This window comes from Aquarana catesbeiana, linkage group LG01, assembly GCF_042186555.1.
Source record: "Aquarana catesbeiana isolate 2022-GZ linkage group LG01, ASM4218655v1, whole genome shotgun sequence".
Lineage (NCBI taxonomy): Eukaryota > Metazoa > Chordata > Amphibia > Anura > Ranidae > Aquarana > Aquarana catesbeiana.
Window position 1 is genome coordinate 244150888 of NC_133324.1, and position 19377 is coordinate 244170264.

General features: G+C 41.7%; 1 protein-coding gene across 2 annotated transcripts in view; it reads right to left on the minus strand.

Moving 5' to 3' along the window:
• Positions 1-18623, minus strand: part of KMT5A (lysine methyltransferase 5A) — a 38437-nt gene extending 19814 nt beyond the window's left edge. Inside the window, exons 1-3 of one of the 2 annotated variants that reach the window (XM_073627162.1) lie at positions 18451-18623; positions 5345-5404; positions 3019-3116 (exon numbers count right to left, since the gene is read on the minus strand). In XM_073627162.1, the coding sequence (XP_073483263.1) occupies positions 3019-3116; positions 5345-5404; positions 18451-18460 (168 nt within the window). In that variant the 5' untranslated portion in view covers positions 18461-18623. The remainder of the gene's footprint in view (positions 1-3018; positions 3117-5344; positions 5405-18450) is intronic. The other variant, XM_073627173.1, reaches the window with a different exon arrangement.
• Positions 18624-19377: the final 754 nt, after the last annotated feature.

A 19377-nucleotide genomic window follows, 5' to 3' on the forward strand; every position in this document is an offset into this window, starting at 1 on the left:
TCTGGCAGCAGTACGGGCAACTTCCCATTAATCGAAGGAATTAAAGAGTTGGAATTAGTGCTGTTCCGATAAGGATTCCTCTGATTGGCAGAGGTGGAAATCATGACAACTCCTGCCCACCTCTGATTGATGGAAAGGCAATCAACCCGACTACTCACTAAGGGTTTGTTCACAACAGATGCTTTCTAATGCGTTTTTAAACCGCATTCAGAAGGCATGCACAGCGTTTGCCATGTATTCCAATGGCCCCAGTTCATACTAGTGACACATCCACATACAAGTTTTAAAATAAAATTAAAAGAAAACCACGCACTGGAACACATTAAAAACACATCCAGAATGCAGAAATTTTGGGGTGAATAAGCCCCAATTTGGGCAACAGATGGAAAGTTGAGGATGAAAGCATTTATATTGAGAACAGCATAAAAAAAAAAAAAAAAAAAAAAAAAAAAAAAAAAAAAAAAAGCATTGAAGGCTGCATTATTTTTTCCTCTGGGCTTCTCCCCCCCGCCCTCCACCCCATGTGCATGCGGCCTAAAAGTGTATTTCATTTCCAGAGCAGCTTAATTCAGGGGTAAGTGAAAGAGAAAAGGCATTTTAAGGCATTTTAGACTCAAAAGCAAAATATGAAAAGGAAAAAAAAAAAAAAAAAAATATGTTTCTTCAAATTTCGCCTATTCTATATAAATCAACTACATTATGCTTATGTAGGAGCAACAATCTAGAGAACTGAATAAATGGGAGAAATTTACCACCCTCTGGTACATTTGGATGCACTACTCTTCTTCTGAGAAGCTAGGTTATATGCTCACACCATAAATGTACTTTTTAATGTATATTTTTTTCTTTTACACTTCAGAGGAACTCGTGTCTACCACTGGGGGTCTCTCTCCCCTATTCTCCTTCATCTCTCGCTTTCCTCCCTTTAAAAGAACAACTGCAGTCTGCTCACATAATTTGTAATAAAAACATCTTTTCCTTTCTGAAGCTTCCCTCTAACCACTTTGCATATTATTTTATATATACTGCGTTTCTGTACTTGCCAAATCTGCTGCAGAAATCTCCCTCCGAGTCTGGCTGCAGCCATTTTAACTGTGGGCAGCTGAAGCTGCTGCCTGTTCACTTCCTGGATTTACACAGAGGCACACCTCCAGCTCTACAGCTATCATTGGCCCTCTTATGACTCATCCCCCCTCCCTTCCTGGAAAACTCTCACAAGAGTTAGAGAGCTGTGCATGATGTCATAAGCCTAGGCTAATGACCAGAAAAGAAACAGGAAGTGGGCTGTATAAAAAGGTATTTACTGGCAGATTTTTTTTTTTTTTTTCTTTATACTATCCAAAGTTAAAACAACAAGGGCAAAGGATTTAATAGATGGAAAGATGAAAAAAAAAAAATGACTTGAAGTTCCGCTTTTAATACTTCCCGTCTCCTCTCCATGAATATGGTCACATACCATCTAACTTTTTATTTTTGGTCATTTACTAATGCACCGACTACATGCATGCTACGGACCACCCTGAAGACATTGTCTCTGGGGGTCCTCTTTTTGTTATCATTAAACAACAACGTTTTCTCTAACCGGTTTGGGTTCTCGTAATCTCTATAATTGAACCTTTACTGGCGAAGCTACCCATTCAAGTGAAAAAAGAAACTTATGAGAATTGTCTCAGTGCACTGTATTTACTTCTCTGTTAATATTTTTCATGGATATTTTATTGCATCCACTTTGATGGATTATCTTTGTAACCTTCTGAAGCGGGTTAATAAAAACATATTCCATAAAATGCCTATTCTATTCACTTGCCCCTAAATTAAGCTGCTTTTGTTATTAAATACGCTTTTAGGCACGAGGGAAAAAAAAAAAAAAAAAAAAGAGAAAAGAAGATAAAGAAAAAAAAAGCAAAAAGATTTAAAAAAAAAGCAAAAAGAAGAGCGCAGCCTTCATGGCTTTTTTTTTTTTTTTTTTTTTTTTTTTTTTAAATCGAAGTGTTTTTTTTTTTTTTTTACAAAGATTTTTCGGAGCGTTTTAACAGGTTTTTATGCATGCCATTTGGGGGCGGAAAAAAGGCCTAGCTATGAATTCCACGCAAAAGCAATAAATGCTCCTTAATATACATAAAATGTGCTCTTATGTGTTAATTGATTCTAGTGGGTAGAATATATCAATATTCTAGCCAATTGAGAGAAAAAAATAAAAATAAAATAAAAAACGGGCATTTTTTTCTGCCAACTTCTGAAAGCTAAAATGTTTCTGAACTTCATATGCCTGAGGAAAGAACATTATAAAATTAGTCAATTGCCTGCAAATGCTCAGATCCGTCTTTTACCCATAATTAATGGATCAACAAACAGGACAGCAAACCATCACCCATGGGTGGGCGGATGTAAGCACCTTCCTACATCTGCCCACCTTCTGGTCTGTACAGATCAGCTGGACCGAACGGAAAAAGGTTTTAGCCAGGAGGTGGACAGACACAAGTCTGCATACATGAGGCTGTTTATCCATGGGAGTGGGAAAAAAAAAAAATTGAAATGTACACATAATGCTTTGATCTGACTCAGCAGAGAATTTGATTAAAGACAGAACTGACAGCGCCCTGTGTAGCAGTTGATTCAGCACTAAACATAGTGGGTGGAGCGGACAGCACTACACAAGCAGCAACCATACATGAAAAGACAATGAGATCCTCACTACATTTCCTGCATCAAACAAGTAGAAAGTATCCCTATTTAACCCCTAATGTACATGGAAGCCAGCCCCAATCTGTGTCCAGTCCCATCATTGCAGCCACTTCTAGATCTGAGCTCCCTGCAGCCGCTTCCACGAATGCAGAAGTCAGCAGCCAGACATGATCTATATCGGCGATACCAGATCCTCCCTCAACCGATCCCAAGGAATCCTAGAGCACAGCAAAATAGTTCCCTAGCAATGCTCCCAGGGGCTGTATGGAGTCCTGACCTCAACTGGCTAAAACACAAGAAGCAGCAAAAACAAAAACATTAAAACACACCGACCCCGTTCATTTTCGGCTTGTTCTCATTGGTTCCCCCGGATCGATCGGTTTCCTGTGCCTCCCCGCCTCTTCCGCCGCTGCGTTTGGACATTTTCTTTCCTAGGAGACAGACAGGGTTGGTTGTGCTGGAGTTAGTGGGCATGCTCAGCAAACATACGCAAAGCGAACGCCGCCATCTTTAAAGGGACCGAGAGGAGGAGAATGACAGCTGGCACGTGTAAAGGCCCGCCCTCTGAGACCCGCCCCCCTGTCACTCAGGCTTAACTCCGCCCTACAACTACTGGATATGTACACTGTGCATCAGTCCTGAAATCCACACTGATTGTACAAATAGTAATACAGAATCTAAACGTAATTAGGAATACATATCTCGTGTGCTGTGAATGTGTACATGTGAATACTGATCTCATAGCCGGTGTGTATACATATTAACCACTTGACCTCCGGAAAATTATTTACAATCAGGCCATTTTTTGCAACATGACAATGCGTTATTTTAACTGGCAACTGCGCTGTCATGCAACACTGTACCCAAATAAAATGTATGTCACCCCCCCCCCCCCCAAATATAAAGCTTTCTTTTGGGTGGTATTTAATCACCACTGCGTTTTTTTAGATTTGTGGCAAACAAAAACAATTTATACTTTTGGCTATAAAACATCCAATAACCACATTTAACAAAAATCATATTTCTTCATAAAATTTCGGCCAATGTGTATTCAGTTACGCTTTAAAAAAAAAAAAAAAAAAAAAAAATTCTACCAAAAATCCCAATAAGCATATATTGGATTGGTTTGTGCATTTTTTTTTTTTTTTTTTTTTTTAATACTAGTAATGGCAGCAATTAGCGTTTTATAGAAGGGACCAAGATATTGCAGCGGACATTCTGACACTTTGTGGGAACCAGTGACACGCAGCCCACGTTCACATTGGGCCGATTTGGCATGCCGGTAATGGCACTGTCCGAATTAGTGCGACACCGCACCGATTCCCCAAAGTAGTTCCTGTACTTCTTTTGGCAACTTCGATTTGAATAGATATCTGTGCATGGATCCGCATAGATGCCCATCAAATCGCCCCCAAAGTAGGACTGCATTGCCGGCTTGAAATCGTGCAAGTAAAGCTGAACTCACACAAATTTCAAACTGGGCTAATAAGGTGATCAGTGCTAAAACTATGCACTGTACTAAAAGCAGAGGTCCACCCAAAAATTAAAAATATATATTATATTAAAAAAAAAAAAATTTTTACTTACCAGAAATGCCTGATGCTAGGCAGATCGTCCTAATCTGCCACTTCCTATTCCGTGGTTATCTTCAGTCTTCTCCTTGCGTTGATTTCTGGGAAATTTGGGCACGGTGTCTTCTGGGACCTGTGTGTGTCACAGAAGACAGCCGCCCATTTAGAAATCGCCGAGGGACTCGCGCATGCGCAGTAGGAAATGGGCAGTGAAGGCACAAGGCTCCACTGCCTGTTTCCCTTAGTGAGGATGGTGGCGCCGGCACACAATACGAGGGATGGATTGGCCTCTGGGGGGCCGACATCGTGGGCGCCCTGGACAGGCAAGTGTCCTTATTAAAAGTCAGCATCTACAGTGTTTGTAAATTTTTTTATGGCTGGAACACCCCTTAATGACACTGGCTGGGAAAGGGTTACACAGCCAGGGCGAACAAAGGGTTAAATGTGTGCCTAGCCAGTGTTTTTGTGTACAGTGTTTGGCATTTTTACTAAGGGAAGTGATGGATTTTCTTTCCCTGGGGGAAAGAAAATCCATAATTCTCCCCCCCCCCACGTCAGAACGGAGCTCTGTCTTGTTTACATAGGCAGAACTCTGTCCCGTGTCTCTTCTACGCGATAGTCGAGTGCCAGCAGACATCCATTGCCCAGCACCCGCTGATATAGATAGGCTTCTGCAGAAGCAACGTGCCATCTACACACATGATTCGGCACAGAGAGGCAACCCCGAGGCAGTAAATCTGCTATGGGGCGGTCGGCAAGTGGTTAATTCAGATCTTGCGTGTTATGAGATCTGTATTGTTGGGTCACCAAACTCAGCACACTGCATTCCCTATATCTGGTCTCCCACACAGAACATGGAGATGCAATAGTTTTAGTAAATATAAACTGCTAAATACCTTTTCTTATTAGCAGTTAGAGCAGTCTTGTGACTTCTATCAGTGTCTGGTTAAAGCTTGTAGAAAAAGTTTTCATTCTCCCCCGAGATTCCTACAAGGCTGCAGGACCCCGGACCCTCTGTCTTGACAGTGCAGATCACATGCACTCTCCCAAAAAAATTAAAAAACCCACAACTCACTAGCAATACATACCAGACTGAGGATGTGCAGCTTGTCCCCTAGCCTCTGTTCTATCAGCAGATTGTTTTGGCACTGTGGAAGAAGGGGAGGATTAGAGAAGCCAGGATCAAACAGACTCCCTACACAATGCACAGGATTAACCCCTTAGGTTCCACAGTGAGTATAACCAGCATGCTTTACTCCATATACAGACTGATTTTACCGTTGTGGGTTTAGTAACATTTTCCACAACCATTTATTCATAAATCCTTCAGTTGCCTCCACAAGGGGATTAGAAGCAAAATCCAGCAGGAGCTACAGAGTATAAAAGAAGAGAGGCGCCTCTAAATGTAGCAATATGTTGCACCTTCATTAAATGTCACCATATTGCTACACTTAGAGGCGCCTCTCTACTCCTGACATGACGCTACTTGATAAACAAGCAATATCTTCATATACAAGTCAGAATTTAATTTTAAAAATTTTGCTTGGTCTTGCAAAACGCTCTCGAACTAGAGATTTGAGAGATATATATTTATTTCTAAACGCAGACAAAAAAAACATTTAATAACAACAATAATTCGGTCGTTTCAATTTTTTATGTCACACAATATTACCGCAAAAAGTCTAGAGGGAAAAAAAAGGAAAAAAAAAACAAAAAAAACACTAAAAATTGAATTTTAGGACAAAAACACAATAAGCTACCCAAATTTTTGGTAAAATGTATGTGTGTGTGTGTGTGTGTGTGTGTGTGTGTGTGTGTGTGTGTGTGTGTGTGTGTGTGTGTGTGTGTGTGTGTGTGTGTGTGTGTGTGTGTGTGTGTGTGTGTGTGTGTGTGTGTGTGTGTGTAAATCAGGCAGCATTGCTGCTGCCCAAATGCTTTCAACTGACGGGCAGGTTCACACACAATCCTGGCGGCTGCAGCTCTTTAAAGTTGGCAACAGTCAACAGTGAAAATACGGTGGCGGATTGAGTGGCACCTAATGGAATGCACCTGCTGTGGGATTTAACATGTAACTATTTGACATATTGAAATGTAATATTGACTGTTATTAGGAAAAGGTGGCCTTATTATTATTCTGATCCTTTTACTGAGTTAGAGCCGGTTCACACGGGGGCGACTTGTCAGGCAACCTAGCCGCCTGACAAGTCGCCTCCCGTTCTGTACAATGGAACCGTTCTAATCGGAGCGACGCAAGTCGCTCCGACTTAGAAGAAAGGTTCCTGTACTACTTTGGGGGCGACTTGCATAGACTTCTATACAGAAGTCGTCTTGCAAGTCGCCATGGCAGTCGTGTGCAGGTCGCCTCAGTGAGGCGACCTGCAAGTCGTGCCGCGTCTAGTGTGAACCGGCTCTGAGGGTCTGGAAGGAGAGAGTCAATGCTGAAGAAATGTAAATAGTTCTTGTGTGTGGCCCATTGGGTCTAGTGTATACTTGTTATGTTAAAAAGGCAATAAATAAAACTTAAAGAAAAAAAAAAAAGTTGGCGACAGTGATTGTTTTTCCAGGCGTTCTTTGTCAAATGAATAAAATTTACTAACAGATGCAGTGTGAAGGTTTACACTACAAACAGATATGCACATACACTACATTGTTACATTTTATTTCTGACAGGAGATCTGAAACAATACAATATAAACAGTAAATACCGCGCTGTGATGAATTATAAAGTGAATAATACCAAATATTGAAAAAAAATATTATAATTGAAAAAAAATTATATCCAAAAAGCTGCCGCTACAAGTGAGATACACACCCAACAAACCAACTAGCAATAAGTAGCAGCGCTAATTACCTAAAAAACGTACACCAGAAATGATATATAGAGTGACATATATGATTAAATATATGTGAATACACAACAGCCCATAAACTAAATGGGTTAAATACACATAAGAAAACAACTCTAAAAAGGCATCATCAAGTCCATTTAGATATAAATGAGGAATTATATAATCCTGTGATAGTATCTCCCAAGTGATATTGCTGGGTAAACAAATGAGTCCTCCACCGCACCACTGTGGTAACACCAGTAAATATATATGCTTACCACAAGGCAAGCTCAAATAAGCTTGTGACCTTAACCCGGTCGGGGCCTTTAAAAAGAAGGGATGAATGGAGGCGATGATCCACCACACCACATAGAGGAGTCGTCCCCGTAAAACTTTTCATAGACACTTCCAGAGCACCGGAACACAAGTTACTCAAGGGGTCCCCAAGAGAAAAAAGGGAATCGACATAGCGTAATCCAGTAGACTAATTTATTAATTCAAAGTAGAAAACACACTTACATGGTATAAAAGAATTAAAGCATGGAATAACATAAGCCGGCCGGCTAAAGCGATCGCCCGTCCACCACCTGAACACGCGAGACGTCAGCACGTCAGCTCCTCCCTTTTTACCTGAACACGCGAGACGTCAGCACGTCAGCTCCTCCCTTTTTACCTGAACACGCGAGACGTCAGCACGTCAGGAGCTGACGTGCTGACGTCTCGCGTGTTCAGGTGGTGGACGGGCGATCGCTTTAGCCGGCCGGCTTATGTTATTCCATGCTTTAATTCTTTTATACCATGTAAGTGTGTTTTCTACTTTGAATTAATAAATTAGTCTACTGGATTACGCTATGTCGATTCCCTTTTTTCTCTTGGGGACCCCTTGAGTAACTTGTGTTCCGGTGCTCTGGAAGTGTCTATGAAAAGTTTTACGGGGACGACTCCTCTATGTGGTGTGGTGGATCATCGCCTCCATTCATCCCTTCTTTTTAAAGGCCCCGACCGGGTTAAGGTCACAAGCTTATTTGAGCTTGCCTTGTGGTAAGCATATATATTTACTGGTGTTACCACAGTGGTGCGGTGGAGGACTCATTTGTTTACCCAGCAATATCACTTGGGAGATACTATCACAGGATTATATAATTCCTCATTTATATCTAAATGGACTTGATGATGCCTTTTTAGAGTTGTTTTCTTATGTGTATTTAACCCATTTAGTTTATGGGCTGTTGTGTATTCACATATATTTAATCATATATGTCACTCTATATATCATTTCTGGTGTACGTTTTTTAGGTAATTAGCGCTGCTACTTATTGCTAGTAGATCTGAAACAATGTCTTCAGACAGTTTAAACCTCAGATTAACAAAATCTGTACATACATAATACCAATCTGCTTAAAGTGGAGTTCCACCCCAAAAAAAAAAAAAAAAAAAAAAAAAAAAAAAAAACTACTGTTACCGTCCCCCTTGACAATCATCTGGAACATGTGACAGGTCCCAGATGATTGCGCGGCCAGTCACGGCACAGCTCGCGCATGCGCAGTGGGTGCCCGGCTGTGAAGCCACAGCCGGGTGCGCACAGTTAAAATGCCGGCGCCGCCAAGTGGAGGGGGGGGGACAAGCGGGGCTTCGAACCCCCGCATCGCTGGACCCTGGGACAGGTAAGTGTCCGATTATTAAAAGTCAGCAGCTGCAGTATTTGTAGCTGCTGACTATTAAAAAAAAAAAAAGAAAACAAATTAAGCGGAACACCGCTTTAAATAAAAGGGGTGAAGGATAGGAGTGCAGGAGAAAATGCAACCATACAACACATACATTGAGGATTCTGCACATGTAAACAGGCACTAGAAGGTGCTTTCTAATGCTAAACACATCATATCATGGATTCATGGGAAGCCATTGAAATTGTCAGGACTATTGGGGTTAAAAGAATATAGGAGGCCTTTATATTGTATATTTTTCATATATATGCTCTGAACAAACCAGAAGCCATATTATAATTTGTTTTCCTCATCTCTCTCTCTAAAGAGAAAACTGAGTTCATGGCTCATGAATAGACATTGTTCCTAGAGTTTTTTTTTCCTTTGAGGACCCAGTATACATTCTCCAGGCTATAAATTTTGAGGTGTCTTAGTCAAATTGACAGCTAATCAGATAAGACATCAGCTAGAAGAATGATCTGAAAGTTTAAAGCGGAGTTCCACCCAAAAATGGAACTTCCGTTTTAAGGGAGGTGACCCCCTGTCATGCCACATCTGGCATGTCATTTTTTTTTGGGGGGGAGCCAGTACCCTCTTTCCAGAGGGTCCCAGCTCCCACTGCCTCCCGGCGCACTGCGGCACCAGAAGGGAGATCACCTCTAGAGGTCGACCGATATGGGTTTTTCTCTGGCCGATGCCAAAGCCGATATTTAGAAATCTCGGTGGCCGATGGCCGATATATGATGCCGATTTTTTTGGGCCGATATATTAGGCCGATTTCTTTTTTTTTTTTTTTTTTTCCCTTCATCTCATAAAATCTAACAGTTAGACCCCTTTCACACTGGGGCGATGCGCTGGCAGGATGTTAAAAAAAAGTCCTGCAAGCAGCATCTTTGGAGCGGTGTATATCGCTCCTCCACCACTCCTGCCCATTGAAATGAATGCGCACCGCTGCCGAAGCGCCTGCAAAGCGTTTCGGCAGCGGCGCTTCAGGGGCGCATTTAATCCCTTCTTCGGCCGCTAGCTGGGTTATAAGCGCCCCGCTAGCAGCCGAATAGCGCCGCTAAAATGACGGTAAAGCGCCGCTAAAACTAACAGCGTTTTACCGTCAACGCATGCCCGCTCCAGTGTGAAAGCAACTTTAAGTAATAAGTGATACAGAAAAATTTTTATATTTAAACATTTATTAAACAAAACAAACCTCCAATCATTTCACTTGTATGTAGAATTTAGATTAAAAAAAAAAAAAAACTATCTTAAATATTTAATACACAAAAACAGGTAATCAAAACTTTTGGACGAAAAAAAATGGGCTAACTTTACTGTTTTTTTTTTTTTTTTTTTTATTTCATTAGTGTATTTTTTTTTTAAAATTGCGTTTGAAAGACCGCTGCGCAAATACCGTGTGACATAAAATATTGCAACAACCGCTATTTTATTCCCTAGGGTCTCTGCTAGAAAAAATATATATAATGTTTGGGGGTTCTAAGTTGATTTTATAGCAGAAAATACAGGATTTTTACTTGTAAGCAACAAGTGTCAGAAAAGATTTAGTCTTTAAATGGTTAAACTGAAAACTTCTCCAGGAGTTCAGTCTATTGATAAAAGAACCTGAAAGAGATACAATGTATCTTCTTATCAGACTTGGCAGGCTGCCCAGGGAGGAGAGAAGAAAACTTCAGACAACTTGCAATGACTATTACAGAAGTCATTTGCAAGTCCCGCTGAAGGTGTAATCGGCTTTTTGTAAAAAGAGCCAAATATCGGCCGATATATCGGCCGGCCGATATATCGGTCGACCTCTAATCACCTCTTCCCACTCCCTCTCGGCAATCATCTGGGACACGTCACAGGTCCCAGATGATTGCCCAGCCAGTCACGGCACGTGGTGCGGCTCACGCATGCACAGTGGGTACTCGGCTGTGAAGCCACAGCCGGGCGCCCACACTTACAATGCCGGCGCCGCAGAGAGGAGGGGGAGACGAGCGGGGCTTCGTTCCCCCCGCATCGCTGGACTCCAGGACAGGTAAGTGTCCGAGTATTAAAAGTTAGCAGCTGCAGCATTTGTGGCTGCTGACTTTTAATTTTTTTTGCAGAACTCTGCTTTAAGACACACATTTTTTTTTTTTCCTTGTCATGAATGAAAGGGGCTTATTCACAAAAGAACCACGTATTATGTATTACATAAGTAATCATATTAACCAAATTTATGATATTATAGTAATTATATACATAATTGAACAATGTCACATTTTGGTTTGTGCATTTTGTTATAATTTTTTTTTATAATACTCATATCTACTCATCTATTGTGTATTGAATATTAATCATGAAAATATTAGTATACGAGAAGTACATGGTTCAAATACTGTATATGAGTTGGTATGGTTAGGAGTTAAAGTAATGAGAATATTCAATATTCAAACTGTTATGCTTCTAGTCCAAGCCATGACTAAATTCTCAAGGTATGTAGAATACAAGCTAATTAGTGTGGGTATATTTTAATAGATCTTAGGAAGGCTCCACAATGGCTAGAGTGGTTTGACAGATTTTAGACAGTTCTTGATAGTTTATAGTTTCTGCTAAGCCAAGGTCAGAAGGTCATTAAAGTATTAGAATAAAATCAATTCTAAACACAATACTGCCCCCTGTTGGTGAAAATATGAGTCCAAGATGGCCGCCAGACATGGTTGTCACGGCAACATGGAAACAAACCATTTTACATCATCAATTAAGTAGCAGTGACACACCCACTTTTTGGTGGGATAAAAGTGATTACACATAGCAGAGGGGAGAGCTTAAAGTGGATGTAAACCCGAATTTCTTTTTTTTTTTTTATGTCATAATGTGGAGTATAAGATTTCCTATCATTTGAGCCCAGTCTTGCCACAAAAAGTTAATCCAGCTCTGAGCAATCCTCTTATTGTTCAGTGAGATAAATCTTGAAAAAAAAAAAAAAAAAAAAAGAGAAAAACTTTGTCAAATCCTCCCCCTTGCTGTGAGTGACAGGTGATTTACATATCTCGTGCACTAGCCTAAGACATGCATTATTTTTTTAATTCCCACCCCCACTCCTTTCTTCAGCAGCTCTGCAAGGATTGGCTGTTCCACACCTCAGCATGATTTGGCATGCTCAAGTCATGTGGTTACTTTCCTGTCTTTTCACTGGATGTTAGACAAAGGCATAATGAGCTAGTATGCATAGCATACTAGCTCATTATGAATTACTGAGAATGAAGCCCCCGCAGCGGTCCTCGTTCACCGCCCTGGCAGCCGATATCTCTCCGGGGGGGGTTACTTCTGGGTATCTTGGTTCCAGCGCTGTGATTGGGCGGAGCTGCGATGACGTCACTACCGCGCACGCGTGTGGGAGCTGCCGGTAACGGCACAGTACCGTGCCGTTGCTTCAGTTTGCTTAAGTGCGCATGTGTCGATGACGTCGGCACATGCAAATACAGGGATATCTCCTAAACCGTGCAGGTCTAGGAGATATCCAGTGTAGCTACAGGTAAGCCTTATTATAGGCTTGCCTGTAGTATAAAGTGGCTGTAAAGGGTTTACAATCACTTTAAGCCCTGGTAAAAGTATTAATCCGTTTATCTTACCTGTTGGTAATTGAATTGTTTTATGTACAAAAAAAAACAAAAAAAAAAAACAAACATTTAATATTGTGGCCTAGCAATTTAGGCCTCTTTCTCACGGGGCGGATCAGTGATGATCCGCCCCGTGAACATCCGCTGGCTCAGCGGGGATCGCTCCGCCGATCCCCGCTGAGCAGGAAGATGACAGGTGCATCGCTGCACACTGTGCAGCGACAGACCTGTCAGAGCGCCGCTCTCCCCTATGGGGGGATCGGATGACGACGGACCGTAGTGTCCGTCGTCACCCGATCCGATAACGGATGGAAAAATAGGTTTTTCCTCCGTTACACTTTTCGGATCGGAGCGGGGTCGGATGTCAGCGGACATGTCACCGCTGACATCCGATGCTCCATAGGGATGAATGTATGTCCGTTTTTCATCCGAAAATGGAAGGATGAAAAACGGACATACGGATCCCCCATGTGAAAGAGGCCTTAGAGTTGTGTTATTTCTACCTGCAGCATGATATAATTATATTCCAAATATAAAGAGACATACACATTTTTGTCTGTCTCTACAAAGCTAAGACCAAAGTCTGTACAATGGTTTTGTCGTGATATGTGCTTAAAAATAAATTCATTCTAAATTAAAAAATAAGTCTTGATTAATTTATCAAGCTATGTGCACAGTAAAACATTTCGTCTGTGCATTTTAAAGTGTAAAGCCCCGTACACACAATCTGAAAATCGTCCGAAAAATTTCGCATTTGAATCGATCGTACAATAATCGGATCGTTAGTTACAGAGCTTTCGAGAGCCGATCAGGACAGTTCATCCGATATTATTCTATCGGACACGCATGGAAAGTTTTTTCATACGATGCCAGATCGTATGATTTTCGTTTTAGAAGTACAGCCGTCGTTTGAAAATGCATTACAACACATGACATCACTTCCGAATTTTTATTCTGTCGTACGAGAATTTGAGACTTTAATAAACTCAGATTCGACGTGAGGTTAGCATGCAAAAAAAATACAGTGCTCGTATTGCTAAACGCTTGTTAACCGCGTTACTCGCAATCCAAGGTTCCACTGTGTTGTTTTAATATTTCAGTATAAACATTCTGACATATTGCATGTTGGAGTTAAGGATACAAACTGGATCTGTTTATGCTGGACCTATGCAGCATTTGTCCAATATTAAATGTAGCACCCTGGAGTGTAGCAGGGATGCTCATCACGTATTTACTTGCCAGGAGTAGTTATCCTGGTTGATAGGGAGGAATCAATAGATCTCTAACAAAGTTTGGCCTGGTTGAACTTGTCTCTACTACTACTAGGTGGCCGGGTACTTGGTGGTGCTAGATATGAGAAGGGCAACGCAAGGTCAAGTTATGGGAATGTGGGTAGCTCAGCCAGTTTCTTTGAATCCCATGGCCTGCTGAGAGCGCCTATATATTTGGGTGGAGTCAGGTGATCTAGTGTTCTGTGCCACCTGGATGGCTGTCATATTGCCCCAGGCTGCTAGGCCGTAGATTGGGCCTATCCTAGAGATGTAAAATTTCCGGAAATTTTGAAGCTCGGAAAAAAACCTGTTTTTTTTTTTACGTTTTTGGGGGGGGAGAAAAAAAAAAAAAAAAAACGGAAATTTTCGGAAAAATTGAAAAAAAAAAAAAGCTACATTAGCACTTTGTCTTTTAAGGATTGAAAGTCATTCTGTTACTTTAGGAACATAAAATATGACTATGGACAATTTGACTTGGCATAAAATTATCACAACTAGCATTTTAAAAATATAGTGTAGCCAAACAATCACAAACAGAATTTACTTTTTTAGAATTTTAAGGGAGCAACAATCTCCTGAACTGCTTACTAGTTTATGTGGAACAGCCAAAAAGCCTCCACAAAATTTTCAAAACCAAAAAAGTAACAATTTTTCATATTTCCTCTCCACAGTATTAAATAAAAAAAAAAAAAAAAAAAAAAACCCCATTCTTATAAAAAGTCATTGAAGATGGGGGAAGCGTTAAGAAGAGAGTGGGACTTAGTTTCAATGGACATTTAATCAGAATCATTTTCTGAGCTGAAAATTGTCAATATCCGTCTCTGCTTCTGCAGCTACTCTTTTTTTGTCCGTCATCACAATTAGGAACTTCGAAAAACTTAAGGTGAACACCCGGTCATAAAATATTTTATTCATCATGTTAAAATAAAATATTTCTTTTTTCAATTTTTCCAATTTTTTGGAAAAAAACAAAAAAAAGCCTTCAGGAAAAAAAAAAGTTTTTTTTTCAGAATTTTTCCGTTTTTTTTTTCCGGGCCTTCACATCTCTAGCCTATCCTGGGGGCATCTGGCTGCTAGGCTGTCCGACGGCCTATCCAGAAGCAAGAGAGCAGCACAGGGTTGGGATTGCAGCTTGCAGTCCAACCAGAAGTGACGGCTCTGCCGGCCAGGGAACCTGTCAGTGTTTGGAGGTATAAGGGAAGCTGTCGCCACTAAGGGACCAATCACCTTATTGCCAGGGACCACAGTGAGTAACTGAAGTACGGGGGCAGTATTCTCACCGAACTGGCACGTTGGAGAATCAGGAAACTTCAATCAATTTAGGGATACAGCCAGTGGAGGCAATGCTGGCAGAGCAGCCTTGTGTGCCAAGCTAGGGACCGAACAGGCCAGTGGGGTGAAGCTTGAGAAGCATCTGGAGTGCCAAGCTAGGGACCCAGCAGAGAGGCAGGGTTGTCGCTTGAGAAGATTGGAGGAGCTTAAGGGATTCAGTGGCAGTGAATCAGAGGGTCTAGTGCAGTGGTGTAGTTTGGACACCCCTGGTCTAGTGAGAGACCAGGAGCTCAGTGGGCTGAAGAAGAACTACAAGGAGAAGTTGTAGAGAAGGTGAAACAACTGTTACGCTTTGTGTTAGGAAATGTTAAAAAGACTGTTGCCATAGGAGACAGCATTCCTGTACGTGCAGATGTGGCGTCTTGCTGGAAGCCTTTCCCTGCACAGCTGTCTTCCTATTGAAGTATTGGAGTATGCTAATTGAACTTGAAACTACTTAAGGGTGTCCTGGCCCTAACCCTCTTTCCCCCCCAAAAAAGTTTGTAAGAGAAATAAACATCTCTTTTGCATTCAAGAAGTGTCTGGCTCCCAATAACTTTATCCACCTTGCACCCACTATGCCTCACAACCCACCATATACAGAAGGATGGCAGCTATCTCTGGCCCTGGAGGTTCTCATTAGACTGAAAGAGGCAGAGACCTTGCTACATTAAAAATACATGTATTTTTGCACATTGGTCTTCATCTAGCAGATAGGAATGATCCTCAGGCTAAAACATGAGTTTGACACAAACCCAGCTTGTTCAGTTTTGCAAACAAGCGAACCTACTGTAAATATCCTGGGGTTGGGGCGTGGCTTGAGGTTCATGAGAGCGGCTGCTTAGATCCACAGCTTCGGCTCTATCTTCAAATCATGGTGTGGTATACTGAATTTTAGCTTCCTTAAAGCAGAACTTCAGTCATTTTTTTCACCTTTCCATCTATTAAATCTTCTTCCCTTGTTATTTTAACTTTGGATAGTAAAACATTTTTTTTTTCTGATAGTAAATACCTTCTACAGTCCACTTCCTGTTTGTCTGGTAAAAAGTCTAGGCTTATGTAATCATGCTCGGCTCTCGTGTGAGAGTTTGCCAGGAGGGGAGAGGAGTCATAAGAGAGCCAATGAGAGCTGCAGGTGTGCCTCTGTGTAAATCCAGGAAATGAACAGGCAGCAGCTTCAGCTGCCCATAGTTAAAACGGTTGAAGACAGATTCAGTGGAGGGAGATTTCTGCAGCATATTTGGCAAGTACAGAATCACAGTATATATAAAATAATATGCAAAGTGGTTGGAGGGAAGCTTCAGAATGGCAAAGATGTTTTTATTACAAAATATGTGAGCAGACTGCAGTTCCTCTTTAAAGTAAAAGTCCAGCCTAAGGCTGGATACACACTATACAACTTTCGTTGTTAGATTTCCTTTAGATTTACCTTCAACTATGTAGTGCAAGGGCCTGCCGGATAGCATACAAATTGAAAAAGTGTTTTGGTTTAACCTCATATTATAAAGTATTGGTAAATCTAAAGGAAAAAAATCCAAAGATAATTGTATAGTGTGTATCCAGCTTAACACTAAAGACCCTGCATATACAGACATCCACAATCTAACACTAACCAATCTAACCCTGTAAAGAAGAAATCACTATGCATTCCTTTTTTGAAGCCGATCCGATCGTCAGCGGCGGAAGCTCTGCAGAGGACACAGCCGACAACGCCTCTGAAATGAATAGGGTGTGACGTCACCCATAGAGTTACACTGGGGCTTCTGTTGTTGGCTGTGTCCTCTGCACCCAACTCCACAGCGAAGCTGAGGCTGACAGCTCAGCGCGGGATCGGGTCGAGTCGCTTTCAGGAAAAAAAAAAAAAAAAAAGTATGCATACTGATTTCTTCTTTATAGGGCTAGATCGTAGATGTAGAGATTTTAGTGTTAGGGTGGACTTCTACTTTAAGAGTTGGCTCACACCAAAAATCCCATTGCTGTGCGATTCAAGTGCAGTGCATTTTCAGCCCATTCCTTTGAATGGCCTGAAATCCCACCAAAAACAGAGCATGCGCTACTTTAACAGAATACAAAACAAAAATGCACTTCAACTGGATCGCATGGTACTACATTACCATGCAAACCCAGTGCTTTGGCGACCTGCATTTGGGGGTGTTGTTAGCGTTGCATTGACACCAGCTGCAGATTGCAAAGGCAGAGCGTTTGCCAAAAAAAAAAAAAAAGCATTGAGTGATCAGCATCCCCCTGCATAATATCTAGGAAGAATGGGACATTAAGTATGACCCCGTTGTCACCGTAGCACCAAGCTAAGCAATGCTGGGACAGAGGGAGCGCCCTGCGATGGTGCTGATTCAGGGGGAGAAAACATGCAGATTGGCAGATAAATGATACTGCAGCTCCATGCTTGTTCATGTGATGGAGGAACCATACCACCTGTCCTAAGGCCCGGTACACACTAGTGCAATGCCAGACATTGCATGCGATTTGCACCGCATTGCTGTGCAGATCACATGGGATGTCTGTGCGATGCAATTTCCGCCATAACAAAAAATAAAAAAATTGCATCGCATTTGCACTAAAATGAGGCAGGACCGCATGGGTGCTCACACTTCTGTGATCCGATTCCTGCACCATTTCACACTGCAATCCAATTTTGGGGTGTCATTAACTTTACATTGACACCTCCAGTGGTTGGCAGATCTCAGTGTTAACTGCTGTACGATTCAGGAACCCGCACTGGATTCGCAGAGTTCTTGCATCACACCAGTGTGAACCGAGCCTAATGCCCCCATACACACAATGAGATTATCGGAGGAATGATCATCAGTTTTTTTTTTCCCCATGCTAACCTCAGATCGAATCTGATGAGTTTACTAAAGTCATGAAAATCCCCACAGGACAGAAAAAAAATTTGGAAGTGATGTCATGTGTTGTAATGCATTTTCGAACGATAGCTGTACCAATTAAACGAAAATCGTACAATCTGGCATCCGAAAAAAATTTTCATGCATGTCTGATATAATATTGGATGAACTGTCCTGATCGGCTCTCAAAAGCTCTGTACTAACGATCTGATTATCGTACGATCGCTTCAAAAGCGGTATTTTCCGTAAAAGATTTTCTGATCGTGTGTACGGGGCTTAAGACTGGAGGCAATCACCTAAAGTGCTACTTTCTCGGCCAAGCTTTTAAAAAGCAATGCTTGGCGTACATGCATGTAGTACTTGGAAGGAAGATCAGTCCACACTACACCATGATCTGTAAACAACTAAGCCATCTTTACTGAGCTGCAAATGTGATTATAAAAGGTGGACTAACCCTTAAAGTAACCAGCATACAACTCTCCCTTGTAGCATACGATGCCAGTAAAGTCATCTAACTATACCGTGCTTTAATCCGGTAGCTGACCCACATATATCTCAGCAATCAAAACCGATCCATAGTCACTGAATGATCACAGCAACAAGACTTCCATTAGAATCCATTACCTCTCCCCATGATGACTGCGGACCGGGCAACTCCAACAAGGGACGGGATCGATCACGATCAGAAAGACAATCGCTGAATTAAAAATCAACTGGAAAGTTTAAAGCCCCACACGCTAAATGTGCTTCGAACGCCGTGCCACAAACGGCTCCGCCCGGCAAGCTCTTGATTGGATCACTTCGCTGTCTGTTAAGCGAACCGAGCTACCTATTGGTAGAAAGATCAACGCCTACAAGCCCTCCCGACAGACGGCCCAACCCACTACTCCACTTAGCGTACTTTTAAATTTCCATGGACAGCAATTTCATTGGCCGCAAAGGAGAGGCGGTTTGTCGCTGATTGGTTTACACAATCCAAAAGGCACAAGGGAGCTGGAGGAGGAGGATGTAACGCTGGCATTGTATATATGACAATAGCACCCCCTCTCCCTCTTTATTAGCATGAAACACTGACTGCACCCATAAGCCTGGTACACACGATCAGATGATCGGACAACTTTTTGTCCGATTTTTGTTGCATGCTAGTCTCATTATCAAAAGGGAAGAGGTTATGCTTGGTACACACAATGAGATTACCGGACGAATGATCGTCCGTTTTTTTTTGCATGCTAATCTCAGATCGAACCTGGAGAGTTTACTAAAGTCAAGAAAATTCTTTGTACAACCGAATAAAAATTTGGAAGTGATGTAATATGTTGTAGTCTATTCGTATTGCATTTTTGCACGACAACTGTGCTGATTAAACGAAAATCGTCTGATCTGGCATTGTACGATAAAAATTCCGTGCATGTCTGATCGGATAGTATCAAATGAACTGTCCAGATCGGCTCTTGAAAGCTCCGTACTAACAATCAGTTTATCGTACGATTGCTCCGAAATCGATATTCTTCATACAATTTTTTGATCGTGTGTACGGGGCTTTATTCAACT